Source organism: Bombina bombina, chromosome 6 (assembly GCF_027579735.1).
Source record: "Bombina bombina isolate aBomBom1 chromosome 6, aBomBom1.pri, whole genome shotgun sequence".
Classification (NCBI taxonomy): domain Eukaryota; kingdom Metazoa; phylum Chordata; class Amphibia; order Anura; family Bombinatoridae; genus Bombina; species Bombina bombina.
Genome location: NC_069504.1, coordinates 86,847,291 through 86,860,612, shown reverse-complemented (window position 1 = coordinate 86,860,612; position 13,322 = coordinate 86,847,291). Strand labels below are relative to the sequence as shown.

Here is a 13,322-nt window from a genome sequence, read left to right as displayed (position 1 = left end):
TATATATGTTATCTACCTAGGTATGCTCATCAACAAAGAATACAAAAGAATAAAGTCAATTTTATAATACAAGTAAAATGGAAGCATTTTTTATGTGTTCTTTCTGAATTTATGGAAAAATTGGTTTTATGCCCTTTTAATAATTATTTAAAACTGTAAAAATCTACCACTTGGCTGACATATTTTATGTAAAGAAATTTAACACAGTTACCAGAACAGCAGAGCACATATGGTACCCATATACATCCATGTTCATTCACTGATTCATCACTTATGTTCAAATAACAGACTCTTTTTATTGTTAACAAAGGAATGTAGAGACAAAATGCATAGCTTAAATTCTTTCAAGTGTAATAGCTGTTTTTTTTCCAAAGTTTTATTGTAAAAAATTACACTTTCAAAAAAGATGACTCTTCTCATGGTTCAAGCTATTTTTTTCAAGGTTAGGTTCTTATTTATTTCATATTTGTGATTCCCTAATTTAAAATAAACAACAACATGAATAGATTAAGGATGATTCATTGAGATCAAGTAGTCCACAATTAGAGATTGGAAACTTTTTTGGTAAATTTGCTTAAATAACAAAATGTTGACCAAATTTATGCTAAACAAATGTTGAATATTTCTCAAAAATTCCACTTTCATTTTTGCAATTAATAATTATAATATTTGTATTTACTGAATACAATGTTTGAATATGTAATGTAAACATTCTAATATGTGAATATTAACATTTTTAATTTAAACATTCAGCTAACATTTATTCTGCTGTGTAAATGAAAAATTCCAACATTCACCCATCCCTACTAATAATATAAACAGGCAGTAACAATGCACCTTATGTTTCAATATTTTTTGTGTTGGTTTAATAAAATTAAAAAATATTTGATAGAGGGATATATCACACATTTGTGTGTGCTTTTTTATTTTTATTCTTTTTAAAAAGGTTTTGCTCAAAATTAATAAATGCCATCTTTTAGTCTTGTATGTGTGCAAATGTATGTATATATATATATATATATATATATATATATATATATATATATATATATATATATATATATATATATATATATATATATATATATATATATATATACAGGGAGTGCAGAATTATTAGGCAAATGAGTATTTTGACCACATCATCCTCTTTATGCATGTTGTCTTACTCCAAGCTGGATAGGCTCGAAAGCCTACTACCAATTAAGCATATTAGGTGATGTGCATCTCTGTAATGAGAAGGGGTGTGGTCTAATGACATCAACACCCTATATCAGGTGTGCATAATTATTAGGCAACTTCTTTTCCTTTGGCAAAATGGGTCAAAAGAAGGACTTGACAGGCTCAGAAAAGTCAAATAGTGAGATATCTTGTAGAGGGATGCAGCACTCTTAAAATTGCAAAGCTTCTGAAGCGTGATCATCGAACAATCAAGCGTTTCATTCAAAATAGTCAACAGGGTCGCAAGAAGCGTGTGGAAAAACCAAGGCGCAAAATAACTGCCCATGAACTGAGAAAAGTCAAGCGTGCAGCTGCCAAAATGCCACTTGCCACCAGTTTGGCCATATTTCAGAGCTGCAACATCACTGGAGTGCCCAAAAGCACAAGGTGTGCAATACTCAGAGACATGGCCAAGGTAAGAAAGGCTGAAAGACGACCACCACTGAACAAGACACACAAGCTGAAACGTCAAGACTGGGCCAAGAAATATCTCAAGACTGATTTTTCTAAGGTTTTATGGACTGATGAAATGAGAGTGAGTCTTGATGGGCCAGATGGATGGGCCCCGTGGCTGGATTGGTAAAGGGCAGAGAGCTCCAGTCCGACTCAGACACCAGCAAGGTGGAGGTGGAGTACTGGTTTGGGCTGGTATCATCAAAGATGAGCTTGTGGGGCCTTTTCGGGTTGAGGATGGAGTCAAGCTCAACTCCCAGTCCTACTGCCAGTTTCTGGAAGACACCTTCTTCAAGCAGTGGTACAGGAAGAAGTCTGCATCCTTCAAGAAAAACATGATTTTCATGCAGGACAATGCTGCATCACACGCGTCCAAGTACTCCACAGCGTAGCTGGCAAGAAAGGGTATAAAAGAAGAAAATCTAAAGACATGGCCTCCTTGTTCACCTGATCTGAACCCCATTGAGAACCTGTGGTCCATCATCAAATGTGAGATTTACAAGGAGGGAAAACAGTACACATCTCTGAACAGTGTCTGGGAGGCTGTGGTTGCTGCTGCACGCAATGTTGATGGTGAACAGATCAAAACACTGACAGAATCCATGGATTTTGAGTGTCCTTGCAAAGAAAGGTGGCTATATTGGTCACTGATTTGTTTTTGTTTTGTTTTTGAATGTCAGAAATGTATATTTGTGAATGTTGAGATGTTATATTGGTTTCACTGGTAAAAATAAATAATTGAAATGGGTATATATTTGTTTTTTGTTAAGTTGCCTAATAATTATGCACAGTAATAGTCACCTGCACACACAGATATCCCCCTAAAATAGCTATAACTAAAAACAAACTAAAAACTACTTCCAAAACTATTCAGCTTTGATATTAATGAGTTTTTTGGGTTCATTGAGAACATGGTTGTTGTTCAATAATAAAATTAATCCTCAAAAATACAACTTGCCTAATAATTCTGCACTCCCTGTATATATATATATATATATATATATATATATATATATATATATATATATATATATATATATATACATACATACATACACACAAATACACATATATTTTATCATTTATAGTATATTGAAATACTTTTTACAGTTTTTTAGAGTTTTACTTAAAGCTATGTACATAATTAGTTATACTACAGAACTGCTAAATGAGAATTTACCAAACAAAAGTTTGGTTTGTTCCAAAAAACAATACATTGAAAGAAGACAATAAGTTATATTTTATTAATATTTTGCTGTCCACAAGCAGATAAGTCTTAATACATAGTATTATAGCTTATTCCTATTTTATTTTCAGATACTGATCTAATACATAAAAGATTTTGTGAACAAGGACAAACAGAGTAGACAAAGATAATTAATTTGAAGAAGACTGGAGTCAAAATTCCCTTTTGACCTAAGGGTCGCTTGGAGTGCAATCTATTTGTAATCTATTTTCAATGACCAAAACCAAACATCATTGTCTATTCATACTTAACAAAATGTACTATTTCTTTTGCTAGTTAATGAACAGTTTAGATAAATGCCATCAAGAAACTCTAACAAGGATTTTGGGTCATGACTGCCAACACAATGAGGACAAAGAGAAATACAATTGTCATTTAAAATATAATAATAATAATAATAATAATAATAATAATAATACTAATAATAATAATAATAATAATAATACCAATAATACTACTACTAATAATAATAATAATAATTAAAACAGCATAGGTTTACACATTTTGGTTTATACATCTTTGTACAGCCTTACTGTAAGCTTCAATTATTAAAATAACTTTCATATATGGGGGGTTTCCCTTGCTTTATAAAAATGAGTGAGAAATTAAACACTTGTATACACCAACCTATTAAATTTACTAATATACCCTTCTTCTTCTAATAAAAATAATAATACTAATAATAAAAATAATTCTTATTTATTTATTTGTAAAGTAACCACACTAGATAAAGTATTATTTTATAATGTTCTGTGGAGCCTATTAATAAAATTGGTAATTATTTCTCAATAGTTCTAAAGATGATCTTTTTAAAAAATGATGTCCCTTATCAAGCAACTCCTTAAAAATAGATTCATTAAAAAATGTATTTCCTAAAGTGAACTAGCAACAGATACTCACTGTACCAGGACGAGGGTAAGGAATTCTTCCATCATATTGCACCCATCTATGATCTGGGCTTTCTTTATGGGCATATGGACCATTGAATACTCCTCTTATGTCAGCCATACTGTAGACACACACAGCTGAGGCTTTAAATATAGAACTAAAAATAATAAAAAAAGGAAAGTTCAAGATGTTAGTGTCTAAAAGTTTTACTTTAACTCAGGACTGGAAGTTTCATCATAGAATTCATAATAAATATACTATTTCAAGAATATAGTATATAGTATATTCAAAATGCAGTCAGCCTTATCATGTCTTGTTCTAAAAAACACAAATTGATAATTAGATTAGGGCATGAGGTAAGTAGCACGTGAAGTGAAATGGCTGACGGCAAATGAGTAAATGAGAGTTACGTTGAATCTCTTTAACAAGTGATTATTGAACAGATGTTGACTTAGGTTTCTTAAACGTTTACCCTATAGGTTTTTAAAACACTTTTTGAAAATTTGATGGCTGGGCAGGTCGTATGGCAAAACAATAAATGTTATTTTATTTTATTAAAGGTCACCTGAAAATAATAACATGCCTTTGCTGTCATTACCTAATACTATCTCTGAACTGTTTTTATAGTCTGGATGCATTTATTTGTGCAATTTTTATAAACTCTGTGAATAAATTGCAGGTCATTTCATTGAGGTAAAAGGTTCAGAAATTACTTCATGAAGGGACAATTTCAAAAGGTTCATTCAGTAGAGAAGTGAATGAAAGCTTCCACTCTCAATAGATAAGCTATTAAAACAGCACATTTTGGTGATAACATCCATATTGAATCATTTTATGTGTCAAAAACACCAAAATACATTTCTCTTGTATTTTTTAAATAAAGTTTGTTGGATTTTTTTCCCTCCAGAGTGTAGCAGACATAACATATTTCTAAATATAAATATGTAACACAAAAAAAGTGAAAAACAAGGTTGTAAAATCCAAAAATGTTATTGCATGTAACAAAGTAAAATTATAGCACATGGTAGTCAAAAAAAGTTGAAAAGGAGATGTAACCAAAGTTAGTTAAAATTCTTTTATTTCTTTTTAAAAACATCTTTGCATTTTTTGCATAAACTATTCTAATAATAATTTTTAAACTTTGATTTACATCTAATTTTGCTTTAGTTATTTTGGTACTTATTAAAACTGTACCAGGCCAAGGGCACTGTGATACCAACTGATTTAGAAAAGTCCTTGTGTTTTCTTTTAAGAAAAACAAAGAGGTTGGAAGGACACTGTCTAAGCTTGTCAGACATTCAAGGATATCAGTAGAAAAGTCACTCACCTGGGGCATTTGAGGACAAGAAAAAAAAAAAGGACTAATGAGCTAAGTATACTTGTCTGTATTGTCTTACAATATCATATATCTTTGTCCTATGTATAAGGTATATTACAGTCTGTATCAAAAGAAAACAAAGAGAGTGAACATTTGATATATGTGTACTATTAACCGTTACAAATCTTTTGTAAGAAGTTATTTAAAATTCATAAGTAAGGATCCAGAGAAAATAACATACCTCTATTCACTACTTTATAAGTGTTAAACAAAGTTGTTACAAGTAGTGGTGCCCGCATCTAAAGTCAACAATTATCAGCAAAGAAAGAAGTAGGGCATTATTATGTAGGTGTAGACACTGCTATATTACCTCGCTTTTTTTGTTTAGCAGCAGCAAGTAAGCACATTTTCATATCACACTTACTGTTTTTATATATATTATAGATGCACCTAAAAGCCTGATATTTTATCGTTGATCATAGTGCCAATAAGCTCTTTTATTTTTGAGTATATTATAGTCATCATTAAAACTATTAAAATTAGTATTTGTTTTTTATGCCTGCTTGATTTGAATGATTTGCATCACATATATATGCATTATAAAAAGCCCTACTCTAGAGTAACTCATAAATACCTTGTTGTTGTGAAGATTCCATAGATAACAGGGTTTCTTTCATCCTTAGTAGGAAGCAAAAATACATCTTCTGCAAAAGAAAAACATGGAAATTTACTGCATTTATAAAACACTATTATTAATAATAATAATAATAATAATAATAATAATAATAATAATAATATTAATACAATCTGAATGCTGTAAATATAAACGATGAGCAATTATTTGTTTTTTGTCATTTGTTTTTGAAACAAATTCCAAATATGTTATTACACATACTGTAAAAAATTCTAAATAACCCATAGAATATATCTATATATTTTACAGTATGTTTAATAATTTGTTATAATTTTTAATAATTTTTAAAATATTTTATGTGTTATATTTCAATAACATGCCTTTAGAATACTAAGTTTTCATGTGCAATAACAGGACTGCATTAAAATCGAAATCGCAAAAGCTAATGCGCGATATGCATATTTTACATTCCTATGATCGTCATATAAAATAATGTATAATTTATTATGAAATATATATTTATATATATATGATTCTGTTCATGTAAAATACATATCTATACCTATATATCTATATAAATAGATATTTAGGTAAAGATATATGCAGATATATATATATATATATATATATATATATATATATATATATATATATATATATATATATATATATAAATGTGTATTTAATAATAAAACGTACATATTCTGCTATGTGAAGAACATTGAAATGTAAAAAAATCAATATTTCTTGTCGGGTTTACCATTCTTGAATATGTGCGGTTGAGTTAGCGCACAAGTATGGGTGTTTTTGTTAAAGTTTCCGCACTCCATTGTCTTCTATAAGAGAAGTTAACGCAGTGATGATATATTTTTTTTGTATGCGTCAAGTTTATGCTTGTATTACAAGTGTAAAGTAAAAAGTTTGCATACGAGCGCAAAAAGCCTCTGTCTAGCAAAGGTAATGCAGGAGCAGGAGCTCTAAATAGCACTCCAGTCGTAATCTAGCCCTTAATGAGGCATAAAAGTAAAAATTAAACTTTAATCATTCAGATATATAATGTAATAAAAAAGCCTTCCAAATTACTTATATCATCAAATGTATTTCATTCTCTTGGTATCCTTTAATAAAGAGCATACATAGTTGGAAACACTGCCACATACTGTTCAAGATATGGACACATTACTGAGCCAACCTAGTTATGCCCTTAACAAAGCATAACAAAAGAACAAAGTAATAATTGGTAAATGAAGTACATAGGAAATTATTTGATAATTGCATTCTCTAAATAAACAAGGGATGTTTAATTTTGACGTTCATGTTACTTTAAGTAAAATTAATATATAACAGTGCAGTCATGCTCCTTTATAAATAGACTTTGTTAAAAATGAATAAAATGCTTTGGATAAAATATTGCACTGTATTTTTTTTTGTCTTGCCATATAGTAACATAGTAACTGTTACAGAGGATTAATCTGAAATTAAATCTATATGCTACACCTGATACATTTCACATGACAATACTATGAGCAAAGCAGCCTAATAGAAGTAGATATTTCTCTCACTAACCATTGGGGAACTTAGAGTATATCTGAAAAGTTGGAGTGGCACCTAAAACTATAGTGAATTATAACCCTGGGGCTCTGTGAATGCGCCTATCTTAGGAATCCATTAGGAAACCACTGTGGAGCCTTTAACATACTCATTTTAACTTTTTTTTTACAAAATCGATTCCAAAGTGTCATCTCGGATTTTTAAACCCTGACACAAGTTTCCTATTGGACAATTTTGGGTCACTTGACTTGGCACTGAGGTAAGCGACTGATTGAACGCCTTGAAGAGGATCTATACACCATTACCATTTGGATGGAGAGATATATGCTCACACAGAACCAACTAAAAGCCATCAACAAAAGTTCTTTATACACAAATTATTTTGGTTTACTTAGATTCTATTGATTGGACATTTCAAGCTACTTTTAGGGTGTATATGACCAGATGTATTGGATTTTATTTCATTTTTAATGACATTGTTATTGTTTTTAATATTTAACTTGTATTTTTATGGTTTTTCTCTTAAACATAATAAATTATACATAATAATACTGTGTGCATTTGTTAATGTATACCCAAATTGCAGTAGGTGGTACCTTCCACTTATTATTTAATCCTTTGTAGTAAACCTAAGAGTAGCAATTCACTACAGGGAGCTAGCTGAGCACACTGGGTGAGACAATGACAAGAAGCATATATGTGCAGTAACAAATCAGCTAGCTCCCTGAATTGCATTTCTGCTCCTCAGTCTACATACTGTAGGTATGTTCATCAACACTTTATAGAAATGAAGGTGCATTATAGAAACTATATCTGTACAATTATCTCTTCAATATTTGCGGGTAATATGTTATATATGTATTTATATATTAGACATGTGCACCGCTAAAAAATTCGGTTCGTTTTCGGTTCGGATCGATTCGGACTTTTCGAATTTGGTTTCGGATCGAATCGGATTCGGCAAAATTTGAATAAATTCGTTTCGGATTTATTCGGATCCGAATAAATTCGTTTTGGATTTATTCTGATTCGGCTGAATTCGGTTCTATTCCGTTCCGAAATTCGGTATGTTTTTAGTACACTAACACCCATTTAGTACACTAAGTCACTAACACCCATAAACTACCTATGAACCACTAAACCGAGGCCCCCCCACATCGCAAACCCTATAATAACATTATTTAACCCCTAATCTGCCGATCGGATATCGCCGCAACCTACATTATAGCTATTAACCCCTAATCTGCTGTCCCTAACACCGCCGACCCCTACATTATAGTTATTAACCCCTAATCTGCCCCCCCCCAATGTCGCCGCAATCTAACTACAAGTATTAACCCCTAATCTGCCGACCCGATATCGCCGCCGCCTACATTATAGCTATTAACCCCTAATCTGCTGTCCCTAACACCGCCGACCCCTACATTATAGTTATTAACCCCTAATCTGCCCCCCCCAATGTCGCCGCAATCTAACTACAAGTATTAACCCCTAATCTGCCGACCCGATATCGCCGCCTACATTATAACTATTAACCCCTAATCTGCTGTCCCTAACACCGCCGACCCCTACATTATAGTTATTAACCCCTAATCTGCCCCCCCCAACGTCGCCGCAATCTAACTACAAGTATTAACCCCTAATCTGCCGACCCGATATCGCCGCCGCCTACATTATAGCTATTAACCCCTAATCTGCTGTCCCTAACACCGCCGACCCCTACATTATAGTTATTAACCCCTAATCTGCCACCCCCCAACGTCGCCACAATCTAACTACAAGTATTAACCCCTAATCTGCCGACCGCAAATCGCCGCCACTATAATAAATGTATTAACCCCTAAACCGCCACACTCCCGCCTCGCAAACACTATAATACATTTTATTAACCCCTAATCTGCCCTCCCTAACATCGCCGCCACCTACCTACAATTATTAACCCCTAATCTCCCGCCCCAACGTCGCCGCTACTATAATAAGGTTATTAACCCCTAAACCTAAGTCTAACCCTAACACTAACACCCCCTAACTTAAATATAATTTAAATAAAACGAAATAAGTTTACTATAGTTAAATAAATGAATCCTATTTAAAACTAAAGACTTACCTGTAAAATAAACCCTAAGATAGCTGCAATATAACTAATAGTTACATTGTAGCTATTTTAGGATTTATTTTTATTTTACAGGCAACTTTGTATTTATTTTAACTAGGTACAATAGTTATTAAATAGTTAATAACTATTTAATAACTACCTAGCTAAAATAAATACAAATTTACCTGTAAAATAAATCCTAACCTAAGTTACAATTACACCTAACACTACACTATCATTAAATTAACTAAATAAATGAATCATATTTAAAACTAAATACTTACCTGTAAAATAAACCCTAATATAGCTGCAATATAACTAATAGTTACATTGTAGCTATTTTAGCATTTATATTTATTTTACAGGCAACTTTGTATTTATTTTAACTAGGTACAAAAGCTATTAAATAGTTATTGACTAATTAATAGCTACCTAGTTAAAATAATTACAAAATTACCTGTAAAATAAATCCTAACCTAAGTTACAATTAAACCTAACACTACACTGTCATTAAATAAATTAACTACAAGTACCTACAATTATCTACAATTAAATAAACTAAAGTACAAAACCCCCCCACTAAATTACAAAAAAAAACAAACACTAAATTACAAAAAATAAAAAAATATTACAAGAATTTTAAACTAATTACACCTAATCTAAGCCCCCTAATAAAATAACAAAGCACCCCAAAATAAAAAAAAAATGCCCTACCCTATACTAAATTACAAAAGTTAACAGCTCTATTACCTTACCAGCCCTGAACAGGGCCCTTTGCGGGGCATGCCCCAAAGAAAACAGCTCTTTTGCCTGTAAAAAAAAAACACAATCCCCCCCCCACATTACAACCCACCACCCACATACCCCTACTCTAACCCAAACCCCCCTTAAATAAACCTAACACTACCCCCCTGAAGATCTCCCTACCTTGAGTCGTGTTCACCCAGCCGGGCCGAAGTCTTCATCCGATGGGGCAGAAGAGGACATCCAGACCGGCAGAAGTCTTCATCCAAGCGGGGCAAGAAGAGGTCTTCCATCCATCATACAAGTACCAAAATACAAACAAACACTAAATTACCAAAAATAATAAAATATTACAATAATTTTAAACTAATTACACCTAATCTAAGCCCCCTACTAGCTATTAATATAGCTTCAATATAACTAATAGTTACATTGTAGCTATTTTAGGATTTATATTTATTTTACAGGCAACTTTGTATTTATTTTAACTAGGTACAATAGCTATTAAATAGTTAATAACTACCTAGCTAAAATAAATACAAATTTACCTGTAAAATAAACCCTAACCTAAGTTACAATTACACCTAACACTACACTGTCATTAAATTAACTAAATAAATTAATCCTATATAAAACTAAATACTTACCTGTAAAATAAACCCTAATATAGCTACAATATAACTAATAGTTACATTGTAGCTATTTTAGCATTTATATTTATTTTACAGGCAACTTTGTATTTATTTTAACTAGGTACAATAGCTATTAAATAGATATTTACTGTTTAATAGCTACCTAGTTAAAATAATTACAAAATTACCTGTAAAATAAATCCTAACCTAAGTTACTATTAAACCTAACACTACACTATCATTAAATAAATTAACTACAAGTACCTACAATTAAATACAATGAAATAAACTAAACTAAAGTACAAAAAAAAACAAACACTAAATTACAAAAAATAAAAAATATTACAAGAATTTTAAACTAATTACACCTAATCTAAGCCCCCTAATAAAATAACAAAGCCCCCCAAAATAAAAAAATGCCCTACCCTATACTAAATTACAAAAGTAATCAGCTCTATTACCTTACCAGCCCTTAAAAGGGCCTTTTGCTGGGGCATGCCCCAAAGAAAACAGCTCTTTTGCCTGTAAAAAAAAACACAATACCCCCCCCCACATTACAACCCACCACCCACATACCCCTACTCTAACCCAAACCCCCCTTAAATAAACCTAACACTACCCCCCTGAAGATCTCCCTACCGTATCTTCACCCAGCGGGCCGAAGTCTTCATCCGATCGGGCAGAAGAGGACATCCAGACCGGCAGAAGTCTTCATCCAAGCGGGGCAAGAAGAGGTCTTCCATCCATCAGAAGTCTTGATCCAGGCGGCATCTTCTCTGTTCATCCATCCGGAGCGGAGCGGCAGCATCCTGAAGACATCCCACGCAGAGCATCCTCTTCTTTCTTGATCCGACGACTAGGTGACTGTACCTTTAAGTGACGTCATCCAAGATGGCGTCCTTTGAATTCCGATTGGCTGATAGGATTCTATCAGCCAATCGGAATTAAGGTAGGAAAAATCTGATTGGCTGATTCAATCAGCCAATCAGATTCAAGTTCAATCCGATTGGCTGATCCAATCAGCCAATCAGATTGAGCTCGCATTCTATTGGCTGATCGGAACAGCCAATAGAATGCGAGGTCAATCTGATTGGCTGATTCCATCAGCCAATCGGATTGAACTTGAATCTGATTGGCTGATTAAATCAGCCAATCAGACTTTTCCTACCTTAATTCCGATTGGCTGATAGAATCCTATCAGCCAATCGGAATTCAAGGGACGCCATCTTGGATGACGTCACTTAAAGGTACAGTCACCTAGTCGTCGGATCAAGAAAGAAGAGGATGCTCTGCGTGGGATGTCTTCAGGATGCTGCCGCTCCGCTCCGGATGGATGAACAGAGAAGATGCCGCCTGGATCAAGACTTCTGATGGATGGAAGACCTCTTCTTGCCCCGCTTGGATGAAGACTTCTGCCGGTCTGGATGTCCTCTTCTGCCCGATCGGATGAAGACTTCGGCCCGCTGGGTGAAGATACGGTAGAGAGATCTTCAGGGGGGTAGTGTTAGGTTTATTTAAGGGGGGTTTGGGTTAGAGTAGGGGTATGTGGGTGGTGGGTTGTAATGTGGGGGGGGGGTATTGTGTTTTTTTTTACAGGCAAAAGAGCTGTTTTCTTTGGGGCATGCCCCAGCAAAAGGCCCTTTTAAGGGCTGGTAAGGTAATAGAGCTGATTACTTTTGTAATTTAGTATAGGGTAGGGCATTTTTTTATTTTGGGGGGCTTTGTTATTTTATTAGGGGGCTTAGATTAGGTGTAATTAGTTTAAAATTCTTGTAATTTTTTTTATTTTTTTTGTAATTTAGTGTTTGTTTTTTTTGTACTTTAGTTTAGTTTATTTCATTGTATTTAATTGTAGGTACTTGTAGTTAATTTATTTAATGATAGTGTAGTGTTAGGTTTAATAGTAACTTAGGTTAGGATTTATTTTACAGGTAATTTTGTAATTATTTTAACTAGGTAGCTATTAATTAGTCAATAACTATTTAATAGCTATTGTACCTAGTTAAAATAAATACAAAGTTGCCTGTAAAATAAATATAAATGCTAAAATAGCTACAATGTAACTATTAGTTATATTGTAGCTATATTAGGGTTTATTTTACAGGTATTTAGTTTTATATAGGATTAATTTATTTAGTTAATTTAATGACAGTGTAGTGTTAGGTGTAATTGTAACTTAGGTTAGGGTTTATTTTACAGGTAAATTTGTATTTATTTTAGCTAGGTAGTTATTAACTATTTAATAGCTATTGTACCTAGTTAAAATAAATACAAAGTTGCCTGTAAAATAAATATAAATCCTAAAATAGCTACAATGTAACTATTAGTTATATTGTAGCTATATTAATAGCTAGTAGGGGGCTTAGATTAGGTGTAATTAGTTTAAAATTATTGTAATATTTTATTATTTTTGCTAATTTAGTGTTTGTTTGTTTTTTTGTACTTTTCTGATGGATGGAAGACCTCTTCTTGCCCCGCTTGGATGAAGACTTCTGCCGGTCTGGATGTCCTCTTCTGCCCCATCGGATGAAGACTTCGGC

The 13,322-nt window shown here is 32.7% G+C and overlaps 1 protein-coding gene across 1 annotated transcript in view; it reads right to left on the bottom strand.

Moving 5' to 3' along the window:
* The window catches only part of SEMA3D (semaphorin 3D), a 257,776-nt gene that overhangs the window by 56,573 nt on the left and 187,881 nt on the right, over positions 1–13,322 (bottom strand). Inside the window, exons 10-11 of the mRNA XM_053716507.1 lie at positions 5,761–5,830; positions 3,821–3,965 (exon numbers count right to left, since the gene is read on the bottom strand). Of these exons, the coding sequence (XP_053572482.1) occupies positions 3,821–3,965; positions 5,761–5,830 (215 nt within the window). The remainder of the gene's footprint in view (positions 1–3,820; positions 3,966–5,760; positions 5,831–13,322) is intronic.